At 47.4% G+C, this 24,774-nt stretch overlaps 1 protein-coding gene across 4 annotated transcripts in view; it reads right to left on the reverse strand.

The window, feature by feature from the left end:
• The window catches only part of DIS3L2 (DIS3 like 3'-5' exoribonuclease 2), a 184,292-nt gene that overhangs the window by 18,495 nt on the left and 141,023 nt on the right, over nt 1-24,774 (reverse strand). For all 4 annotated transcript variants that reach the window (XM_027890613.1, XM_027890615.1, XM_027890616.1 and 1 more), the window contains one exon: nt 18,470-18,549. In XM_027890613.1, the coding sequence (XP_027746414.1) occupies nt 18,470-18,549 (80 nt within the window). The remainder of the gene's footprint in view (nt 1-18,469; nt 18,550-24,774) is intronic.

A 24,774-nucleotide genomic window follows, 5' to 3' on the forward strand; every position in this document is an offset into this window, starting at 1 on the left:
GTCTTTTCTCCATCCCCTGCAGCCTTCATTAACGTAGCACTGAAGTGAAGAAATATTAACAATTCAGACAACACATTAATATTAACACAACACCTGAAAAATGCAAATGTAAGTCCATTAGGTAAACATGATCTTAAGCCATCAAGGCAGAAATAACATTCTGACATTTTGTAGCACGAGTATCCTGCAGAGATACTGTCCATCACTTATGCTCCATTATAAAGCCGTGGCCCCTGGTACATGGGGGGCTCCTCATCTGTTACTAGTCCCTGAAAGGATGAGAAAAACTTACATTTCCATTAAGACATTTGCCTGTTCCATATGCAAAGTGTCTTACTAAAGCCATGTCATGAACTAGAAAGATCAAAAGAGATTTTTAAAAGGATTTTATCTCTGTGCTAGCAGGGATAGAGATAAAACCTGAACCTGATAGCTTGTAAATATTAACCTACACTTGGGATCGCTCCAAAACATGAGCTTTCTATTACAGTGGTTTCATCTGAGACAAGTTTTCATTAAGGGAGAAACAAACAGTTAATCATCCGGAGAACTGATAGTGCCGTAGGGAGTCAGAGACTGCTAGAACCAGCCTTCCTATTCCACATTCCCCATCAGCCAATGCTCTCCCAGACATTCCTGCTGAGGAGACATTCACACCCTCCATTTGTTTCTCCTTTCAGCCTTTGGATGTCTTTTTCCAGTTTACCTGGCATTAAATAGTTGATTATTTCCAAAGCAGGAGGCAATCTGATAGGCAAGGGGGAAATAAATAATAATGGATGAACATCCCAGACTAGAAGCATATTCTGAGATGGTCAGTGACTGGAAGAGCATCCATCTACCAACCTGGACATGACCCAGGGACAAACAAGCAGGAGCCTGTAGAAGCTCATGAAGAGATGAACAACAAAAGATAACAAAAAAAAGTTTAAAATACCAAAACCATGGAAAGTAATTAAATAATCTGGCATCCAAAGGCACCAGTGGCACAACAACTCAACACGTACCCCCTGATGTTCATAAACTGCAAGCCAGGTAGTGACTTGCTAAGTAATATCCTCTTTTGCTGCAAATCTCTGGTCCAAGCAATGCAGGATAACCAAAGTTTGGATCAGACTGGCCTTTTCCAGTAGAGTTTTAGCAATCTCCAAGGTCAACTTTCTTACAGCCCCTCTGGGTGCCTGTTCCAGTTACTAACCATGCTCACAAGTGTTGTTTGGGCTTATAGGAAGAGACCTCCAGGACAAGCAATCACCCAAACTGGCCAGCCTTCAGCAAGGGCCTTGCCAGAGGAGGAATGCTCAGGAGAAGCTGGCTGCAGATCAAAGGAATTGGAATGACCACTGGGATCACTGGTTCAGAGAAGATTTGTGTCAGAAAAACACGCTCAACTTAACAAGGTCCCCAGCAGACAACACCCAAAGGCAGCTGCTCCCTGGCCGTGGGATGCTCTGCTGGGGGTGCTGCTTTCCAGGCAAGGCCAAGGAGCAGGGCTCCCAGCACTGCCCTAGTTCAGCCTCAGATTTGCAGTTGTAGCACTGAGTGTGGGCAGGTTAAGGGGAACAGTTGTATCAATACGGAGCGAGGGATCCAGCTGGCTCCCGCTGTATTATTCTTGGTCTGAAACAATTGCGAAGCACAACACATGAACCTTCTGGTTAGCAGGACTTTCAAAGACATGGAAACCCTAAGGGGAGGGGAGCAAGGTATGGGGGACACTGACAGCAGATCGGGGTTAAAACAACCAATAGAAGTTGGCAGGGAGATGAAAGGGAAATGGGCAACACAGAATTTGGGGTGATGTTTTCTAAATACCCTACTGAAATACTCTGGATAACTTCTGTTTTCAAGCAGACTCTTGGCAGATTAAAACGTCCCAGAAGGTTTTATATCCAGCTCCTACAATCCTAAACTAAATATTAGGTGAGAAAAACATGCTGCTAAAGGAAAGTCAGACATAGCTCTGAGTGAAAAACAATGATCAGGAGAATGAACATATTGGGTTTGTTGAATATACAATCAACATCAGTTTTCTTGCCCAAAAAATAAAGCCAAGGGAATAAAATGCAGAGATGAGCAGAATGGAAAAGCTGTAGGAAATTTAGGCAACCTCTTCCCCCCTGCCCCCCCCATCTTTCCCAGGCAGGACTCTCACCCTGCCTGGCCTCAGCAGATAGGTTTGGAGCTTCGCCGGGAATTCCTGACAGAGCTTTACCCCCTCTGCAGCAGGACAGGCTCAAGGTACAATGGGTCTTTTCCATCTATAACTTCTCTCTCTTCACTGTTATGTGCATTGATTCAAAAGCTAGTTGATTTACTGACACAGGGGCTGTGAAGAGTCTGGCTTGGTCTAAGGACAGCCTGAGGTTAAAGGCAGCAATGCAATTTCACCACCCCGTCCATTACAAGAAAACGTTCAGATCTGGATTTACAGTCATGTTCCAGTGAGCCCACACATCATGGCAGGCTGAAATCACCCTCATTTACACAACAGAATTGAGGAAAAACTGCTGAACATCCTACTGGAGTTGGGCACACCACGGAGAAAGCCAAGCGGCACGGATGGGAGTGGGGGCTGAACGGCACCTCGCTGCCAGAGGAGGATGTGCGGCTCCGGTGACAGAGGGTTGTTTGTCTCCAGCTGGAGCTACTTACAGTCAGATGGCAGATGAGGATAGATAAGGCAGTTTCAGTGAGATCATAACAGGTAAGGATGGGTGGCATCATTCAAGCAAGAAAGAATCATATCCTTAAAGTCCAGAGACAGATATGACAACTCTCCAGAGCTGGATTAGTAACAAAGGACTTTGTTCCACATCACAGTCCCTCTACTGAGATCACATGGAAGGGAGAACAAGCTCTGTTAATACTGAGGTCTGCAAAACCTCACACACTGCTGGGAGAAGTTAGCAAATGCCTCTGTCCCTGGATCTCACTGCCAGTGAGTAACCTGGTTACTCCTGCTAGTTCCTCCACTGACTTTTATGGATCTCTCAGCTTCATCTAAGAGCAGAGATAAATCCACAATGATACCCTGAATTGCTCCTTTTTCACTAGATCAACACAGGTTTGGTTAAAATGAAGACCCAGGTGTGTCGAAAAAGAACTCTTGCTATATTACCTTCCAGGCTCTGCAACCAGAGTTCAGCAGCACAGACCAACCTCCTGAAAAAATCTACCATCACCAAAAAGCAGACACACAGATCTGTCAGCACATTTGTGCTGCTAAAACCAACCAATCTAAGCACTGGATTGTGATAAGATTTGCAACACTGTCATCTTGCAAAGCCTTGGCAGTGCCTTTTAATCCTTGGAAAAGGAGCACGTCAGCCATCCATTCTTACCTTTATATATTAATGTTGCAAAGCCAAAACAAAAACCTCTCTTGGAGCATGGGGTATATCCTAAGATGCCCTGGAGTTTTCTTGTCCTACAGACACTTAGTAGTAATCTCCAAATGACAAAACAGAAATAAACCCATATATCCTCATGCTTTGGTGAGCCTCCAATCCAGGCCTGACAGATACCTGGCTCTGGGTGCTGCATCACTCAGATTACTTAACTCTTGAATGAACAGGGAAGATGGACATTTAGAAGAAGGAAGCCTGGTTCTATCCCCTTCACCCTTCAAATCTGCTTTCAAGCTTTTTCAGTGAACCCTGCTGGCCTTCGTGCAAAGATCCTTTTCCCCCTTTAAGACAGGTGTACCCTGCCTGTCACCAGCAGACCTGGTACTGTGTAAACTAACCTATAATCAAAAAACCCACAAATTCTCTCAGTGACCTCAGGCTCAGAATCAGGTATTGATCTGCTAGTTGTTTCTGTTCCTTCCCTCATCATTTCCTGCAACTGGAAGGATAGAGGAAACACTATCTGTTCCTTAATCAGTCATCCCAAAGTCCTGAAATACCTCTTGAATGCCCTTGGACTTCTTGTTGAAAGTTCATCGCTGCTTACCTGAAAAATCCATAATGGATAATATCCAAGGGCTGTACCAGGGTGGAAAGTTTCCTCTTCACATCTTTAACCTGGGCCCCAGGGAGGCAGCAGACTTCCCTAAGGAGTGGGTCTGGTCTGCATGTTGGGCCTTCAGCTCTCTACCAAGGGTTATTCAGTAACATCGAGTAAAAGCTTTGGGAGCCTCCTCCATCATCTGATCAACCTGTTAAATCCAGACAGCTGAGGAAGACAGCAAAGGAGGACAGATGCCCTTTCCTGACCCAGCAGGGGACAAACCCACACAGAACCTCTGCCTGCAGCAGCAAGGTGACTGTGCCAAAAGGTGTTAAAAGAAAGGGGGCACACACTAGTTAAAACAGACAATTCAAGTACCTGGGAAAGGGCAGGGATTACAAGGCCCTGGTAACCCACCACAGGGGATATAAAAGCTTCTGTTACTGCCCCCATTTCATGTGCTCACATGTGCTGTCTGAACATGACAGATACCAGAAGCTTCTGAGAATGCCTGAGAGGGAAAGTGTGTCCCTCTGTAGCAGGAGAGGCAGGAACCCCATTTTAGCCTGAGCTTGCTCCACAACACACTGAGATAGATCCCATGCAGAAAGGAAACAGTCTGAGAGTGATGCATGGATGGGCTGAATGTGAAAGCATGGGAAACACAGCTTATGGTACGTGCAATCCAGGCACATTATACCCTCTTTGAAACTCACTCTCCCATTGTTATTTAACATCCTGCAAGTTTCAGCCAGAGACGCAGTCTCCCATCCGCGCCCCAAACTGGCCTGGGTACGGCTGGGAAGAAGAAAGGGAGCTTGAAATGAACTGTGGAAAGATTTAAGTGCTCTAACTGCTGCTTTCCAATACAATTTTCCACTTGGGGCAGGGGAAGGGAAGGAGGAAAGCCTGACAGTAGTTTAGAGCCAGTCACAATTGTGACAGGTTCTTCTTTTCCATTTCCAACCAGCTCACAGGCAGAAGGAACACTTTAACTTCCATTAATTATCACAGCCTTATTCCAGCCTAGGGTTTCTGAGCAGCAGTGACAAATTCTTAGGACCTACTAGGAGCAGGTCCTACCTCAAATTGTATGCTACTCTGATCAGTACAGTAAAACTCTGTCACTCATAAAACCAAGAACTACTGCAACTCTTCCTAGAGTACCTTAGTTTGCAGCCAAGGGCATCTCCCATAGGCAGCGCCAGTACTGTCAGAGAAGAGGATCACACAAACAAATTCTTGCACTCCAGACTCTGAGAGCAGGTTAACAGCCATTTAACAGACGGATCTGTTGCACTCCCAAGCTGTACACACAGAAAAAAAAGGAGCTTAACACAGGAATACATCACTTCTGTCTCCTCCCTGGCTATCAGAGACTCCTATTGTAACTCTACCACCATGTGAAATTTATTGCATTTATCAGTACTGATCACTGGATGTGCAGCTTCAAAGTGTACACTTGGTGCTTAGGGAGATGCAGACAGCTTGAACACACAGCCCTCACACAGCTGGGGCAAAACTATTATAAAGTATTTTTATGTGGTTTCTCCCACTTCTTGGCTTCATCACAAACTATCAATGAATATTATAAAGCAATAGCTGTAACTGGCATGTGCCTGTGCAGGGATATGATGCCCTAGCTCAGCATTTCAGCCCACACTGCCCCATGGCCCTTCCTGCTTCTCTGCCAACAGGGCTGATCTATTCTCTGCTGGTCTCCTCTGCTGAAACCCAGACCCATTCCCTGCTCCCACCCACTCCCAGTGCACAGCTGAAGGTACCATCCCTTCATGCTCAGTGATGAAAACAAATGTCACTCTCCCTTCCCCAGTCGATATCAGACCTTTGCAGAGCTGCCCCCTCTGACACTCATAGCTTGCAAACCGCTCACAGGTATTTTTAGGATTACCCTTTGGCACTGAGTAATGAATGGAGGGAGATGCTGCTGCTGGATGCAGACAGACCTCTTCCCAGTCACCCCACAGGCACTCCACGGGATGCTGGTGAGCAGCTGTCTTGGGGTTCAGGTGCTTTGTGGTTCTGAGTGGAAAACAAGCCGAACCACAAACAAGGTATTCATTTCCCTGCCTGCACACCTGGAAGAGCTGATGGCTCCAGCTCTGGCAAATTTTTGAGTACAGAGCAGGTAAGAAACAAGGCAGTGTGCATCCGAGCCCTAAAGGAGGAAGGAGGACTGACTACAAGTTCAAATTTAGACTGATCGAGATACATTGTGCCAAGATGCCAAGGTTCACACAGCAGTTCCACATTCAACTCTGAATCACACAGGAACCAGCCTGGGGAGCAATTACTGGTGTACAAATAGTCTTGAGCTGCAACAAAAGGATGGCAAGGATTTTCCCATCAAAACTCCTTGAAGTCTTTATCTCACCCACTTAGGCTTGGGTGGATACTTCCTTCTGCTTAGACAAGTGAAGGCTCAGCAGAGCATCTGCTGGGGGGCCAGAGATGCTGGAGGGGAAGTGCCCAGTGACGTGAATCAGGGGTGAGCAGCAGCCACAGCAGCACGGCAGGTTCGTCCTGACAGCATCATCCCACTCCCACGCCAGCACTTGTGACTGCAGGAACTACGCTGCATTAGGAACAAGCTGTTCCTCTAATTCAGTCCTCCTGACTCCTCTGTTAAAGACTTTCCTGAAACTGTCTGGGGCTTTCACTAGCCAAATGCACTTTTACATCTGACTTCAGTCCTCTAGCTGCCACTGCACTATGCCCTGCAGCCCAGCCTGGGTTACAGAGAGCCACGGGTCAGGACAAAACTCTGAACCACAGCCTGATCCCCAAACCAGGTCTGCAGCTCTCCACGCTTTAATCCTTCCCCCTGCATCCTCACACACATAAGCTTTTTATTCTAAGCAACCACAGACTACTCTATGACTGAAGGGGAAAAACATAACAGCAATGCACGCCCAGTGGTTCATTTTGTATGTGCTGACAGTCTCACTTAATTCTACTTTCCACGTTTAAGGTGTTAATGGGAACCTTGATGCATTTCAGAGGGAACATGCACAGATAGAAGATAGATGAGCGAGTCTAAAACCCTGCTTCCAAATTTCATATCAAGTGCTGGATTTGTTTATATCCATATGATACAATCTCCATAAAAGCAATCAACCACCACCGAAAGGAGATGTTTCAATATCTGCACAGCCTTCACACAGACTAGGCATTAGGTTTTCTTTTATGATGCAGAATAATATAATGGATTCCTTCCACAAGTTCCCGAATGTTGTTATTAAGTATTGCTTCTCTAATAAAATATGCTGCAACATACAGCAGTACATGATGTGGCATTGACACGAGTCTTTTCTCTGTATAGGACTTGCTGGCTTTTAAACAAATCTGTCTCTTCTATACACTACAGAAGCACAAGATGAGTAATTATGTTCTCTGCTTAATAATGTTTTTGCACTGGCCAATTTAACAGCTAATCTCCACAAACCTCTGAGATAGTCCCCCAGCAGCTACATTTGCATGTTGTAATCAAGTCTTGCTATTAAATCACACTTTGCAACAATAGCTGAGCTGTCAACTACAAGCAATGACTCTTGCACTGGCACCATGCAGGCGAAAACCCTGGATAAACATGCACAAAGCCACACTGCTCTGCCACCTAAGAAAGCATCTCTTTGCAATTTTGGGAGCTTGGGAATGTCTACATCCACCACAGATTTCAGGACAAACATCCTTTGTCTCACTCCGCTTTCTGGAGCGGTCAGTCAGCAGGTTGTTTTCTCCAGGCCTGTCTGCTGCTCTCAGCAGTGATGCAAAGCCAAACTGGTTTGGCTGTGGTGTTCTGTTGTACTCCTCAGTGTTTCTATGGCATCTTTAAAAAACTGAGCACTCTGGGTGCAAGAGAGAGAACTCTTTGTTGCGAAGGTCCTGCCTAGGCTGCGTGGGCAGAACAGCTCGTGGAGCCGTGCCGAGATCAGAGCACTGCACCCTTCAGGACTAACCACTTTCCTTGAAAATGGCCCGCTCAATTTTCCAGTTTCTTTGCTGTCCTTGTTGCTCACAGCGCAGCATGGAGATGTAGTTGACAGAGAGAGGGCATCCCGGCATCTGTTCAGTTAAGTGTCCCTCAGTGTCATCCTATTTTGGCTGTGGAGCCCTGGAATGGCAGGTATGACACATAGCATGAAGCAGATGTTTGATCTTCCTCTGCTGGCTTCGATCAAGGACCGATCCCCTCCTCCTCACTTCCCATTTGCCCTCTCAAAACTCATCCCCAAAGAGACTCCGATAAAATCCGGCTTAGCTTGCCACCACACTCTTGTTCCTGTACATTCACTGGTGTGACATGTCCTTTCTCCTCTGCTCTCCCACAACCTCAGTTTTTACTCTGGGGGAATAGGGACTGTGAATACCAGAGCAATCCAAATGCATCTGTCAAATAACCACACCTAGAGGCTTTTCCTATGAATTCCCTGCAGCAAACATCACTGCACCGGTCCAGAATGTTATTGTTGCCGAAAACTCGTGTTCTGAACCAGATTCTGACTCTCTGCAAAACACTGCAAATGTGCAATAAATAGCAGAGCCCTTTTGAATCCTGCCTTTTGTAGTAGCCATACCAGAGGCAGAGTTTCAGCACAGCGATGTGGATCAGCCGCAGCCCGGCCGCATCGATGATATCTCTGTCCTAATGATTCTTCCTACGCATTAGCACAACATTTATTTCTACCTTGCCTTGTGCCTCCCATTTATCCAGAAATCTGACAAGGCCTCCTTCCTTTTAACATGGAAACGAGGGAAAGGAGAATTTCTTGCTGGAATTGGCTCACTCTGAGAAAGTAGACAGATCAATCTAGATTCAATCTGTCTCACTAATTGTTGGGGGCTGGAACTGACCTGCGGTTGGCCGGGCTCCGAGCGAGCGTGTGAGCATGGGCAGCCAGCTCCCAGCCTCTCCTGCTTTATGCTGCAGACAAGCCACACCAGACATCTCTGCCTTTGGTGGACCCTGTCTACTCCCCTGTTACCTGGATGCTTGTGCCAGGCAATTGGCACCACACCAGACAGAGCCTGTCTGGCAGCAAGACTGCAAATGAGCACTGAGCTTAAATAAAGCATGAAAAACACATTAATGATGACTTCTCCAAGAGGTGCCCTTTTTTATTGCTGCAGAGCTGCCTCCTCACCATTTTAGGTCCTATTTAATCACTCAGTACCCAGAGGTACTTCCAGAGGGACCAAGCCAATGTGGCCTTTCTTGAAAGCCAGGACAACTGCACGTGTAGCTGCTCACTAACTTGATTATGTTGAGATGAGTAGAGTTTGCATGAACTCTTTTACTACATCAGAATGTTTAGCCTGGACTGTCTCAGCAAAATGAGATTATGCCAGGGATGCAACACATACAAGAGCCCTGCCAGAGTTGACTTTCACCACAGGGATGGTGTAATGAGCAGTCGCGATGTCGGTCTCTGCTCAGCTCAGTGGAGATGGAAAGAAATATTTATGGGCACCCCAGAAGGAGGTAAAAGCTCTGCTGAACAAGGCAGGAGTGAGGAGTGATCTGATCAGCAAGAGATGCTCAGGAACAGTTAATCACCACAGTGTTCAAATGTCAAAGTTACCAGAGTAGCAGGATGGCAGAGAGCAAAGAGAGGGGAGGAAGCTGGGGATGCTGTGTTGCTCAGCTCACAAGGGCAGTGTACTCAGAGTAGCACGGCCCTGCAGAAGCAGGAAAGCCAGACAAGACCTTACCCAGGCTAAAACCCAGGCTGAGCTCTGTACCTGCCTGTACCAACCAAACACTGTGTGCAGGTAATCATGCCCAAGGCAACAGAGCTTTGCTGTAACTGAGAGTTGAGTGGCAACAATAAGTTTGCTTTTCTCTATTCCCTTCTGTTTGATGATGGCAAAGTGCTTTATATATGCTAATTAAAAAGTCACTGAGGATTCTTTCTCTTTTCTGCTCTGCAGATGGTGGTGGAACAGAGATCATGCAAAGGACAGCCTCTGAGTCAGGAGCTGACCCTGGACATCCTGCCCCACGTGTGGTGAGCTGGTGAGGGGTCCAGTGGGATCACCAGAGAACAGAACATTTCCAGAGGCAGAAAAATCTTGCAGAACATCTTGGCCAATAATGACGCTGCTCATTTAAGGGTACTGCATTTCAGATGAGACAGGTGAAGGACACAAAATTTAAGATGTTCAAAGCTGATCTGAGAAATTTAGAAACATCTCCCATTAAAATTAATGGAAACATTAATGCAAAGTACACTCAGATCCTCAAGCAGGTTCTTTCCAAGCAAGATCTTTCCATTAACTTGAAAGGAAGTTGTGCCCAAATCCTCTTACGTTGCTGGGAACGGCTCAGATAATACAGGCAAAGTCAGGTTACAAATCCATTAGGCTCCAGATTGACTAATGCATGGCAAATTGAAAGAGGTGAAAGTGCTAAGCTGTAACAGGAACCCCACTCAGGGTGACCTTGACACGGTGAGGAGCTGAGCACACAAAACATGCTTGTGACTTGGAGTTCCTTTTTTTGACGGGGAAGAAGCAGGGAGGTGTGGAGGGAGCAGAGTCCACTGCCAGACTGATTTAGCTACTCTGAACTGTGGAAAAAGAACTGAAAAAGCAAAAGGGCCCAGAACAAAGCACAGCAGTAACTGGGAAAGTAGAAGAGCAACCCTAGTTGCTCAGGATAGGGTGAGGAGAGATACTTCCATTCTCACCCTCTAATTTGTGAGGACATAATTTCAAACAATAAGGTAGGTGGAATGCCCAGCTTGGCAGAGTACATGGAAAGAGAAGTGGTATGAATGCAAAGCTGATCCTTTACATTAACATAGAGCAGTGTAGCAGGAATTAAAGAGTGGGAGGATTATTCCATCGGCTGATCTCCTGTGCCTGGAGGCCTTCAGGTTGCTACTGGTCTGTCAAATAAACTGATGTGTAGGGTCTAAAACACCTTCCAGAACTACATTTGCCCTTGAAAAAGAATTCCCTGGTTTCTCTTGGCACAATTTGCCAGTTAATCTCTCTTGCCTTTCAAATGTGTGCTTTATTTCTAATCTGAACACTTCAGCTTTCAGCCAGTAGCTCTTTATGAGGGAGCAATCCCAGCTGGCTGACAATCCACCTGGTTACTCCAGTTCACACTGCGTTCCCTGGGTACTTAGTACTTAGTGCTGAACAGACTGTTGAGGTCCTGCCCGTGGCAAACTGAAATCCTCACTCCCTCCAGGCAGAAAGTGCAGATGGAACAGCAGGATGGGGAGCAGGAATGGCAGGTCTACCCCCAAGGCTGGAGAGCAGGAATGGCAGGTCCATCCCCAAGCAGAGAGCCCTTCATCACCACCAGTACTCATGATTCCCTTCATCACCTTGAGGTTACCCCACTGTCTGAGACCACATGCAGCTCTCCACCTCTAGTTTGTACCTAAAGCACCTCCTGACAAAGCAAAAGAAAACAGCACATGCACTTAACCCGCTGTCCCAGTGCTCCCTGCTTGTAACATCACAGAGTGGCCAGCAAAACCCACTACTGGCAGAGAAGTCACTGTGCACTATACCTATATATTCAAGGACACAGAGACCAAGCCAAAACTAGGACTCCTTCTCCCTGTTATCTAGAAATCCTGCTGGGAGAGGGATAGCTAGGGGGTCTGGTGATTTTTCGAGCCAGATGTCAGCCCAGGAGAAGGCCTTCTTTGACACAAAAGTCAATCAAGCAACTTGGGTTCAAGGTGAAATTGAGAGGTGCTTCTTGTGGAAGGACGATTATTCATTCTTTCCCACGTCAGATCTGTCCTCTCCCATGTTCCTAAGGGCTAATCATAGAGTCATCTAATTCAGGGCTGCTAAGAAACCCTCATCCATTGGTTAGCAATTCTAGTCCAGATATAGCTCACTGCCTTGGCCATTAGTCAGACACATAGGCCAGGGAAAATGGTGCTGAAATGCTGCTGAGGGCTTTCAAACCTATTGTTAAACAAATGGATATGTGAACAGATCTCAGAGGATGACACATGGAGACAGCATCTCTGACTCAATTACAATAGCAGGATATTTTCTCGCCTACCTGACTGCCACCAAATACCCAGACACCTAACACTGATAATGAGGAGGTTTTATAGCTCCTCCCCAAGCAAACACTGAAACAAATAAGATGACAAACTCCTTTGATTCAATCTAGGGAGAGAAGGGAGGTCCTGCACTCACTGGGATTCAAGATCCCAGTCCATCCTGCCTCTTAAGGGTAGGAGCACACACTGACTGCTTTGGAACCCTGATGAGGATTTAGAGAGGGCTACTGGTCACTGTGGGATATTGTGCAGGACACCAAAGAAGGCTTCAAACATTCATTTGGAAGGGATAAGGTTATCTTCGAATCCCATCTGACTGCTCAAGGGAAAGGTGGGTTTCCTTGATCACCTTTTCTATCTGCATCCCCCATATCACACTGACACTCCAAGGATTTGGCAGTTACTATTTCTACAGCTCTGATGGACTGGACACCTGTTATTAAGCAGCAGGGTGGCTGAAGGAGGTAGGTCTGTGTCAACAAAAGCAGTTAAGTAGTCCCTGGGCAGAGCCTTTTCCAAGAGCCCTTCTTCCCCAGCTACAAATGGCCATAGGGGCCATTTCCTTCTGCAAGGAAAGAACAGCTCTCTGCTCCTCCAAGTCTCAAGTGACAAGGGCTACTTTGCAGCACATGTCCCAGCAGCATTTGGAGGTGGCAGACAGAAAACCAAGCTCATGCCTTAGGCAGGAAGGATTACGTATCTTTTGAAGTTTTAAAGGTCAACCTCCAGACTTATTCTCCTGGACAATTTACCCTTCACTGAACCAATACCAAAACCAGGAGGACTGGTTTATCTCCATGTAAAGCAACAGAATAATTCACCAGCCTTGCATGGCCAACTCCAATGCTAATGCTTTGGCAGGTGAAGGGTGTACTTGGATAAAGTTTAGTGCCAATAAGTCAAACAAAACCAAGACATGGTATCAAAAAAAAAAAAATTCCAGTGTGTTCAATCTTCTCTTTTTTTCCTGGAAATTACACTGATTTTATTTTGATGTGAAATCTAAACAAGGCATTTCAAGGCTACTAGACAGCATCCTACGATGTCAAGGGTCATGAACATGGATTTCCCCTGTGAAATTCCAGCCTACCAGAAAAGACAAATATGAGAAGATGCCACTTTCAGAGACTTCCCTGGCCTTGTAGGTCAAAGTGGGGCAGAGCACATATTTGCTGATCACTAACCAGAAAATCAGATGCCACCAGGGGAGCTCTTTTACACCAACACAAGCAGTGCTGCTCCACTGGGATGCGTGCCATGAAACAACCATGTAATAAGGCAGGTCAGGCGTCCAGGGACTGCGTGAACTGTGCAGCAGCTCCTTGTGCAAACAACCCACTCTGCAAGCCTCAATTTCTCAAAAGGAACAAAACATCTTACGGTAAACCTGCCAGCTCATTGCAGAGCAACCAGGTCCATGCCAAAGTCCAACACATGAGCTGTGCACCCGGGAAGTACCTCTGAAAACAAATCAGTTATGCTGCGTCAGCTGCTTTACGTATTTTGTTCCTAGCACTGCCAGTCAACAGCTCCCTTAGCAAAAAAAGAATAAATTTCAAACAATTCTGCTTTGCTCTTTTCAGAAAAATAAGCCTTCCCAAACCTCCACCCCAGCTCTGTTTACACCAAACCTGCTGCAGTCCTGAATGGGAGCAATAAATGGAGTGAGCTAATGTGTTAGTGACAAATAACCCGTTCAAACAATTCCAGCATAATTATAGGTTGGCTCTCCTGATGTAACACCGGGTACATCACTGCAGATATTACATTCACCTTATGAAAAGACTGCACAGAGGAGCTCAGCTGGTAACCCAAACAGCATTATGTATCTCGAGCTTGTCAGCATCAGGAGTGCATGCACCCTGGCATTTGAAGTCCTGGTGTTTTAACTGATAATCCAATGTACCGGGCATCATTGATCTCTATATAAAAGGGGGCACCACTTTTCCTTTCAACTGGAGCTATTTTTCACTCCTCATTCTGAAGAGTTGTGTGGTGCTGCCCGCAAGTGGCTACACTGCACAGCAGCTCGATCTGCAGCACTCCGGGTCCCCAGAGAGACAAAATGATCAATACTCCAACGCTGCTTTTGTAAGAGGTCTCTAAGTGCTTCCATGTGAGATGCTGCTCCTCTGGGTTTAGAAATTACTCTGAAGAGAACATGAAAGCCCTCACTGCAAATTCATAATCCTGACACAAACCGCAGCTGCAGCAAGGAATTAAAATGAAATTCATTTGCGAGCTGTGAGCTGGTCTATTGGCAAAGGCGGAGTCTGGGATGTAGGGAAGGGACCTCAAAAATAGACCAAAACCTGGAGGCTAAGAGAGCAGAAAAGCCATATTAGAGGAGAATCAGCTGGGGACAAGGAAGTGTCACACTTGACGGGGATTTACAGCTTCTCAGCAGGTCTGGGATGGCAGGGACCCTGAGCGCTGCATCATCTGAGAAAGGCGACAGTAACCAGAGAGTCTTGGGAGGGAAGACAAAGGCATTTGAAGGGTCAGACTTGCTGTGGGTAGGTGAGCAGAGCATAGGAGGTCTTCAGAGAAGAGTCTGGACAGTGACAGTGAATGCAGAAAACAGACTGAATTTTCTATTTCTTGGATACAGCCAAAAGAACTGGACTTCTCGCAATTAATTTCTTCCAGCGGGATCTTGAATTGGCTTTGGCTCTTCCTGCACACAGCCTGGAAAAAGTCTTTTATGATCATCTGTATCCTTTATGGATCTCCTCCTTCCCACTGCCTGGAAGCCCACAGGAGCAGGAGCAGTCACGCCGGGTCGGCTCCAGAGTGGGCAGCTGGCTCTTCCTCAGCACAGCCAGAATCACATTCCTAGAGCAGGGACTGGTGTCTGCATGTTGTAAGACAGGATTCATGAGCCATGGTGGTGGATGTGAATGGACTTGATAGTCTTTTACTGCCTGGCTGGGTTTTGCAATTGGATCCTGTGCAGGATCAGAGAAACCCAGCCTGTGTCAAGAGGCAGTGACAGAAAGCCATTCCCACTGTCAACACCCGACACATGCCACAATCACACCACGGGATGGCTGGCAGGGCTGTCCTCTGCTGGATGCCACTGTTCTGGGGCCATGTGAAGGCTGACAGTACCCTCCTGTTCCAAATGTCATGGCACAGTGCTCCCATTGCAGGGCAATGCCCCGCAGAGCCCAGAGCAGCAGCCCAAGGTTCTGACTGTGTTACATTGACTGACCAATTCCCATTAGGGAGAATTTAAGTAACATGGCTTAAAAATGAGAAAGCAGATTGCTTGTTTCCGTGTTAGGTCAAGCCATTTCCTCTGGGGCCAGGAAGGATTGAAAGGCTGGGAAGGACTGGCAGCCAAGGGGATGGAAGTTTCTAGGTCTGAGCAGGAAGAAGAGGAGAAATGATGGCCCCCAGTCTCACCCCTGTGAACCGCAGTCTCGCTCCTCTCTACAGCTCCAAGTAGAGCACTTGGATCACTACTGGGACTATCAGGTGCCATTGGGAACCCAGATAATACAGCAGGGGTTGGAAGGGTGAGCAGCTGGCTGCTAAGCATGTCTTTTGTTCCCAATCCAAGGCTTCTAAAGCTCCGCAGAGTCCAGTCTACACAAAGTGCTCGGCACCCAGGGTGCAATAGTGGAGTGGGCACCTGGTGAGCACTATGCCTGTAAATGTTCCTGCAGGCAGATAACAGGAAACTACCAGGGGCAGGCAAAATTTCCTTGGAAGGGTTTTATCATTTTAAAGGGAACAAATTCCAATTGATTGCCCTTGTAAGAGTCTGCATGGTACTTGCACTTCTAGCCTAAGCAATAGAAATTTTAATTGCTCTGGTAATTACACTTCCAGCAATGCTGCAGTCCTTTGTTCTGCAAGTGGGAGACCAACATCCACTGTTCTCCGCTGGCCCCATCTGGCTGCAGCTTGAAACAGCATTTGCCACTTGGAGGGAAGGGACATTCCTTCAGTGACCAGAGTGACACCAAGCCTTGACAAGCACAGCCTGGCTCACACAGATCTCTGGGGCACCGGGTACACTCCCCAGGTCAGAATGGGTTTTTGTTGATCAGAATCACCTCTGCTTCCTCCTGTTAAAACTGCTGCTCAAGATCCTCACAGACCTGCACTCCTGCCCTAAGTCCTTCCCCGGATGCTCCTCCAAGGGCACTGAGCTCTGGGGTGCACATTTCCAGTCTTTCCCATGCATGAGCTTGCAGTGTGTCACCAGTATTTCTTCTCTGGGCTGTAAACAGCTCCAAAACACAGCATAGACACCAATCTTTCATTGCTTTAACTTCTGGATACATCTTAAGAAGGAGGCAGAAGACCTGTTACCCCCTTGGGTTCCAATGGATACTGTCAGAACTTGACAGAATGTAAGCTCTACAATTTACCCTGGAAAATTACTGTAAGGAAAAACTATAGTGACATCTGCTATGTTACTCTATGGATATCAAATAAACCCTATGACAGGCCCAGTGCTTGAGAAGAACTATCTCGGCTGTGCGGGAACCACATCCAGTCCTTCCCAAAACTACTCAAATGCAAAGCTCTGTTGCCAGCAAAGCTGCAGCACCTGTGAACTCCTCCAAAATCACCCAGGGTACAACCAGAACCAAGCATACGTTTGGCTCCAGGGCATTTTACCTGCAAGAATACGTCAGCCATAGCACAGACCTTCATGCTTCAGTTCACCGGCCAAGGATTTTCGGAAGTGCTGGGGTGCACACACAGGGTTTAGGGGGATAACCATGAGTGCAAACTCAGCCAGGCTCTCCCTGGGAAATAGGATCCTGCTCCCCCCAGGTTGGCCAAGCAAGCTATAAAATACAGCACAGTGGATTGGGAGCCCGCAGGGAGATGTAGCTGCAGTTTAGATCCATCGGACATGTGCAAAGTCTGGGTTTATTTGCAATTCCATTCATCCTGCCCACGCTGTATTTTTTTAAGTCATGAACCCGGCTGGCATGGCCCAGGGTGGCTCGGCTCTCACACTTGCCAGAAATGCAGGACACAGCCATACATCTCTAAATCAACAGCTGCCAACATGCCACAGCTACTTTGTCACATGCTGGACCCCTCACAGCTAAAAACAAGGTTTCCAAGTGGAATTGCTATTGGCCTTAGCGCTTAAACAAAATAGCTCCACTCCTGTCCCCAGAGTTTCCTCAAACAATGGCACAAAACACCCACTGGAGCCTGGGGAGAGGAGGGTCTGTGGCAAAAAACCCACGGCTGCTGATTTTTGAGATACACACCACACAATTAGAAACACTGGTCTATAAACATCCTTAACAAACCCCAAAAGGCCTGTGGGGTTTCTTTTCCTCGCTTTCCATTGTGTGCCACTGCCCTCAAAAACTTCAAAAACAAATGCTCCTCCCTTGTTGATTTTATGCTTTGGCGCTGAACTGCACGATTCCCTGTGAGCTTGGTGGTGCTGGAGGTACCAGCTCTGCTCATACCAGCCCCTGGGGCTAGGATAGTTGGGGGGGGATCATGTGCTAATCACCCATCCACTGGCAGGAAGGAGTCTGCCCCTAATGATGTCCCTTCTTGTTTAAATATTAAGATTTCTCTTGGCTAAGAAAGGGGTCTGTGCATTTGCAGATGTCCCTCTTCCTCACTGGAGCTGTTCCTGTCAGTGTTTCAGAGCAGATCTAATTACAGACTGTTCTGTTCATTGACAATTTCATATACCCTCCTTTTTTAGGTTAACTTCAGTAACTGGCAAGAAGAAGAACTACATGGGTGGAGTAACAGGCCACGGATTTATGACATGCTGGTATTCTGCTGCTGCTGTCAATTTGATAATGAGAATGTGATTTGATATAAAAACATCTTGGGTGCCAATTCACTACAGCAGCTAGTAAAAATAGGCAGAATACCTAGAAATAGAGGACTCTGTGCTCCAAACACATCCAAAGCTTGAATATCATATAGTACCTTACAAAAACAGAGCATGTGGCTGCACTGGGGCTACAGTACCACAAAAGGCCACTCAGTGAACACAGGCATGAGCTTTAGCAGAGAGGAGGGGTTGCTGTGTGGGTCTAGCTGGGCACAGGTGAGGGCTGTCCTTTTCAGCAGTCTTTGGGTGCTTTCCCGCAGCCCATGCTCCCAGCGTGACCCCAGAACAAAACACACAGGGTGTGAGTTGCAAACACACCACGGCACAGCCTGGGTGAGCTCTGCCAGAGCCCACGGTACTCAAGAGCAGGCCTTTTAGACACATAAAAGTGACTTTTAAAAGCTGCAGAGAAAAAGGGGCTGGAGGGCCTCGTGCATTTTAAAGGATCTGGCCTTTACAGGAGCTGATCCCAGTTTCAGGTCAAGCCTGAGGCCTGCTTTAATTTACTTTTAAGTGGTACAAGAAGTTGCAATCCCTTTGCCAGAAGGCAGGGCAGTCTCCTTTCACTGCACCTTTCTTGTATTTGCTGCATGCAATCTTCCACAGGCCTTACCTGTTGCTGTCCCGGTACTGATAAACATAACAGCTTTGAGGCATCCCACTCTCCTGGTCCAAGGTAAACGAAAGCTTCATCTGCAGAGAGGAGAAGGGGTGTGGGACAACGAAAAGGGAGAGAGAGAGAGAGAGAAAAAAAAAAAAAAAAGCAACATTTTAGGCTCTCAGTCATCACAGCAACTTCTAGTGAGGCTTGTGGGGGAAAGCTTAACTCACCAAGCCTGACACGCAAACACCATGGCCTGGAACATACCGTGGGGTTCCAAACCTCAGGGAAAAGTCACATGCATTGCAGAAACCTCTTGCTTTTTCCACCCTTTGTTACTATAAAGTGTTCGTGGTTCCTCTGAAATGCATGGGTCATAACAGCTCACCCCTCCAAACCCACCCACACACACCACCCTTCACCAAAGCGATTGCGGTTCCCCTCAGACACTAAAGAAATGAGTTTCTCCATCGGCAGCTGTAGTTCCCACGAGCCTTTCTCTGAAAACTTTCCCGGCTCCATCTCGTTCCTCCAGTGCATTAGAACAGAGGAGAAACCACAGAGGGAAAGGTGACAGATTTTTCCTTCTGTGCAGAGTTATTAAAGAGCTGTTAGAAGGGTTTGCAGTTTGGATCCGCCTCCGGCAGCAGGCTATGATGGGACCTGGAAGCTGCTCTCTTTGCAGCTCCAAGAAGGCATTCAGCAAGGCTTTTCGGATTTCAAACATGGCTCATTTTATTTAAGGGGGAAAAATTAATCCTCTTTCAACAAGCAGCGGAATGGTTCTGTGGGGAGACTTTTTTGCTGAAAATGTCTCCAGTGATTTTATACACTGAACTGCCTAGAAACCAGCATGGAACTGAGTCCTGCAATAGCCCTGCACATCCAAGCAGCCCCTCATTCCCCAGGGGAAAGCTGATGGCCCCCACACCAGTGTCCCACAAGCTCTCACAGCCACAGATGCAGCCCCTGGGCTCAGTAAAACGGCTGCAGACCCTGACCAGAAGCCAGCAGGCTGAGTAAGAGGGGCAGCATCCTTTGGAGGAGGTAGCTGCCAGTCTTCATGCATCTTTTTGGGGTCACAGAGGTTACTATCAGCAGGGCTGTTGCCACTGCTGGATCATGCAGGACTCCAGAAATGGTCTGGGAAACCATCACAAGGGCTAAAAGTCAAAGGAGATTTGTTAGGATGAGCCTGACCTTTTTAAACAAGGGAAGGAGGAGAGAGTAGTATTGAGCCACTCCATTTGATCACAGACTCCTCTCCTCTGGGCTCCAAGAAAATTGCTAACTCAAATTAATGGCTTATTCAGGAATGAACACAGAATTAACAGCTTATTCAGGAATGAACACAGAATTAAAATGGTTTTCTCCCGTCGGCTGCTAAGAAACCCTGTGTGCTGAATCACTAGATGATGCACTGATTTTCCCTCCCCTAAAGGGTAGCAGAGTCATACACTGTGCTCTCACTGACCCAAATAAAACTGCATGCCACAAAATCATTGAAAAATTCACCATCTGGAACACTGAGAACCAAGTACCAGGCTGAGACCAAATTCAGCTGCTCTCCCTTGACTTCTACACCCCTAACACTGTGAGCCATTCTGAAACACATGATCATGCAACACCATGTCACACATGTGCCTGTGTTACAGGTACCACTGTCCAGACAGTGACCTCTTACGCTCTCCACAATTCCTCTTCCTGCAAGCCCTGATCTTACGACAGCTTAGCAGATCACTCAGTCCCAATTTGGAGACTGGTGTCTAAGGCAGGACTAAGGCAGGCTGGCTGGGGATGCTTCTTTTGGCCAAGATCCATGAAGCCTGGCTGTGGATCCAGCCACTCCAGATGCCACGATGGCAAATGGCAGCTACCCCACAGGAGCAGGAGGTCAGTGAGAAACAAAGGAACCTCCTGGAGGGAGGCAGGAGATCAGCTTGCTGGCCGCAACCAGAGTCCTCCCAGGTGAGCTGCCCTGGTCTGGGGAACTGAAGAAGGAACTGGGAACTTCTCAAAGCCATTTTTTCTGGGACAGGTTTTCCAAAGTTTTCCTACTAGAATATCAGGAAGCACCTCTGAAGCAAAAGAGACAGCAGTTATTTCAGACACAGCTCCCCTGGATCCTTTGTTTTGTGGAAGGGGCAGTGCACTACAGAATCAGTGAAGACAAAACTCGAAAGAAAGTGCAAAATTTGGGAAAAGTGTGACTTTGGCCACTTACAAATATAACTTTGATCAGGACAAACTCAGCAGTGCCTGTCTTTTGTTTGCAGCTCTCTCCTAAAAGGGCTTTGGGGTAACTGAGTGGGCTTTCGCAGTAACTGAGCATCTCTGGTTACATCTCTGAACATCACCTGGGCTCTGGGTCCCCAGCACAGCTCGAGGCTGAAGCCAGCTCTGTGCAAGGAGACAAGTCCACGGTGAGGAAAGGAAGGAAAAGGGCTGGGAAGGAAAACAGCCTTGCCTGGACAGGCTGCCAGGGAAAGCTCTGGGGTAATCAGGTATGGGAAGGTGACCTTTCCACTATCTGGGGGGATGGGGTGCCATGGAACCTGCCTACCCAAAAAGGAAAAATCATAGTTCCCAAAGATAATGGGTTTTCAGCTTTCTGTTATTTTAACCCCTCTTTGTCTGCTCATGGTATTTCAGACAAATAAAACACACCCTGTTTGGCAGGCTCAGCCATCTCTGCTACCCATCAGTGCCAGCAAGGCATGGGTAATGGAGACTATACATGGCTTGACCATCTGGGGCAATACTGCCAGGCAAGAGGATGCTGCTGTCACCCACAGTGACAAGAGGACCCCACTCAGAGAAATGTCACACAGAGATGTGTAGCTAAAGGTCTGTCCTTCAACCATAGCTCAAGGCAGCTGTGCTGTCACTGATGCACAAATCATGCTCTTATGCAGATCTGCCCTGCTGATGCCCTGTCATGGTCAGCAGGGGGGGAGAAGAGTGAACCTGTGATTGTTACCCAGCCCAGGAGTCCTCGTGGACACCAAATGAATAAGCCAAGCTCTGTGGCCACTAGCAACACTCCAGCTGCCTTTGCTCATTTGGTGGCATTTGGCCTTTGCAGGAAGCAGAGCCCTCAGGCAAAACTCCTCACAGGGTGGAAAAAGAGCTGGTAAGGCAGGTAAAGAAGGACCGCCTGAACACTGCAGGAGGCACAGTGGGATTCAGAGACTGTAAGCTTCCCACTAAGCTTAAAAAAATTGTCCACACTATTCAACATCTTGCAGTTGGGTCTTCCCTGCCACTGGAGCTACAGGAGAGCTCCACAGATCACCCTCTGACATGTGCTCACTTCTGCATGGTCATACTCACTGTAAAGGCACTTATGCCTCCCAGCACCTCAGTGCTTTGCAAGGTCAGCACAGATTTTTCCTCTCATGCTAAAGCTAATCTACGAAGTGCTTGCTGCCACAGACCTCCAAGAACAGAACTCAAGTGTCCTTTCCCAGTTCTCTGCACCCCCCACACTGCTGCTTCTCCCTGCTCCCATCTTCTCCTGCAGCTGCCCTTCCCTTTTGCCTTCATTCACTACACACAAAACCTTTGGTTATTTCTGAATTACAGAAGGTTGCACGGCAAGGCTGGGGCAGATGTCAGGAGCTGATCGACCACTTCATCATTCCTCTATCTGAATTCTGCCACACTAATGTCACGAGACATCCAGAGCCTCCTGGATACATGAAGCCCTACAAAACAAGCCGCCTTTTGCAATCATCCCTCTGGCACAGCTTCAATTCTTAACCAATTTGACAACATTGCTCCAACACTACGCTGCCGCTTTGAAGCTCCTTTTTTTGTGTGTCAGTGTTCCTCGTCAAAAGGAGCTTGCTGTAAAGCCAGCAAACAAACTAATACCCTGGCAAAAGAAAGGCCACTGCTCCTCAAATACTGCATTTTATGCCTGCAATGGAGGATTAAGTTTCTTAGAGAAATGCAAGTGAAGGGTGACCCCATCACAAGGATGTTCATCAGATCAGGGAATCTTTGCTGTTAAACATATGAGATAATTTCATTTTACAAGACACTGCTGGGTTTCACTGGGAGAGGAGGGGGAGAGGAAATTTCCCAGCGCCGAGCTGTGGTGTGATTTGGCTTGCACTGCCCCCTTCGGTTGTGTAGCCCTGGAGCTCACAAGCCAATAAAGATCCCTTTCCACTTCAATGGCTCTGCACATAAAGAAGCGTTCGGCATGGTGTGTGCGTGAACTCTACAGGAAGGGGAGCTGGAACACAGCCATGCTGAGAACAGAGTGCTGCCTACCAGGAGAGCCCCATCAATAATTGAGACATCAGAGGCACAGGGAGGTGCATGAATAAGAGCTGTCAAAAGGAGTAATTGGGATCTCTTTGGATACGGTGATGGATAGGCTCGCTTGTCACCAGACACAACTGCAATACATCCGAACAGAAGAGGAGCAGGGTACTGAATTTCAAAGGGGCTGGGGCAGGATCTTTGATGGGCAGGATGATGTTGACTCCGTGGATGGGAGTATCTCACTTAAGGTACCAAGCAGGTGTGAGCACGCTGTCCTGTGACTGGTCAGTAGAGCAAGAGAATGTACCCACAGCACACCCTTGGTGAAGTCTGGTGGCACACACTGCAGGCTTGAGGTGAAGGTAATGCCACATCCTTGAGAAAAGCCACCTCAAGGAAAGTCATCTCCCACCCAAGCACGAGGGCTGTGTGCACATAACGCTTGTTTATGCAATGGCTCCACTCTTTGGATTAGTTAACACACTCCTGATCTCTATTCCTGTGTCCTTAAAGCCAGCAGAGTTGGCTGACAGTGGGACGCTACTTGTTTATCAACGAGACACTGACATGCTTCATCTGCACCCAAGGGTTCCCACACCCCCTCAGCTGAGGTGAACAGATACCAAACCAGCACACAGACACAGACAGACACAAGACACCAGTGAAAGCAGAAGGGCTCAGGGAGCTGCCCCTCAGTGCACTGACACCTGTGGGGACCCCGTGCCCTGCTCAGGAAAACAGACCTTGGTAGGGGTATTGGGGAAGCTGCTCACATCTTGAGGCTTCCTCCACCAAGGCTGGAAAGAGGATTTTCAGAAAGGGGGTGCAGTGCTTCACACTGTCACAGACCTTCAGGTTACCTGGGCTTCAGTGCAGGCAGCAGCCATCCTCATTTTAAAGAATTTTTTAGGCCTGTCGTAGTTAGAGGCTCAGTCGTGCAATAAAGCCTGGTAGCTCCAACAAGGAGAGAGCATGAGGAGTATTCTTCCGGCTGCTGAAATGCTGCCAGTACCTATACTGACCTGACTGGGCAAATTCTGCATGCCCCTTGAGTAAATGGTTTGGCTTGGATCCTCCCGTTCCCAGCCCTGGCTCTGAGCAGCAAACCTTCGTCAGGAGATGAAAAGTTTTCTCTACACATGCCCTGTATCAGAGAGGTATTATGGGTTCAGCCAAATAACCAGGTCAAAGACTTCAGCTGTCCCAGTTGTAGGGCAATGTAAGGGCACACTCTGGCCAGCCTTGGTTAGAACTGCTCAAGGTAATTCCACTGATGTGATGGGGTATTCAAGCAGAAGGAGTTCACCCGGGGCAAGGAGGCAAGGCAGAACATGAGCCTCCAAGACGAAAAGCAGGGAACTTGATCTAAAGATTACACTAAAAACAGTCTCCTGAAAGGCCAGGGTTCTTTTTTACCCTTGGCACTCATTCAATTTTAACCCTATTTGCATGGAAGTACAAAAAAACTGGTAGCTGCTCCCTCTTGGAATAAAGGCTCCCCTCTCCAGCAAGCTCTAGAAAGCTTTTTAAGAATAAACTTACTCATCAAGCAGGTTTTCATGCCCCGCCCAAACTTCGGGTTTGACCCAAAAAAAAATAGTCCTGAAGTCCTGACACTCACTTTTAAAACCACAAAAAATGAGCCATGCTCCAGTAACGTAATCACAGAGTTTTCTGGCACCTTGTCCCTTAAAAATACATCCATCTGCCTCCACGCAGGCCATCAAACTCAATCTTGTTCACAATGGATTTCCCAATTCCTGCGTGCTGGAAGGACTGCAGCAGTGCTGGCTGTGCCGGCTGGACGAGCCCTTACAGAAGCGCAGGCTGCAAACCTCACAGCTGTGTTTTCACTTAAAGAAGCTGCTCTTGAGACCAAAGCACTTCTTCCATGAGCTTTTCTATTTGTGCTGCAGCTCAAAATTGCTGGAGAAAGACCCTGGGTAGCAGCAGAAGAACATGTGGTAAGGACAGCATAGGGGTAATAAAGGACAGACCAAAAGTCCTACAGTGGAAAAAGAGGAAAGACAAGGAAAATTGCC

This window comes from Empidonax traillii, unplaced genomic scaffold (assembly GCF_003031625.1).
Source record: "Empidonax traillii isolate 1590-97213 ecotype Southwest subspecies unplaced genomic scaffold, ASM303162v1 scaffold292:size1342341, whole genome shotgun sequence".
Taxonomy (NCBI): domain Eukaryota; kingdom Metazoa; phylum Chordata; class Aves; order Passeriformes; family Tyrannidae; genus Empidonax; species Empidonax traillii.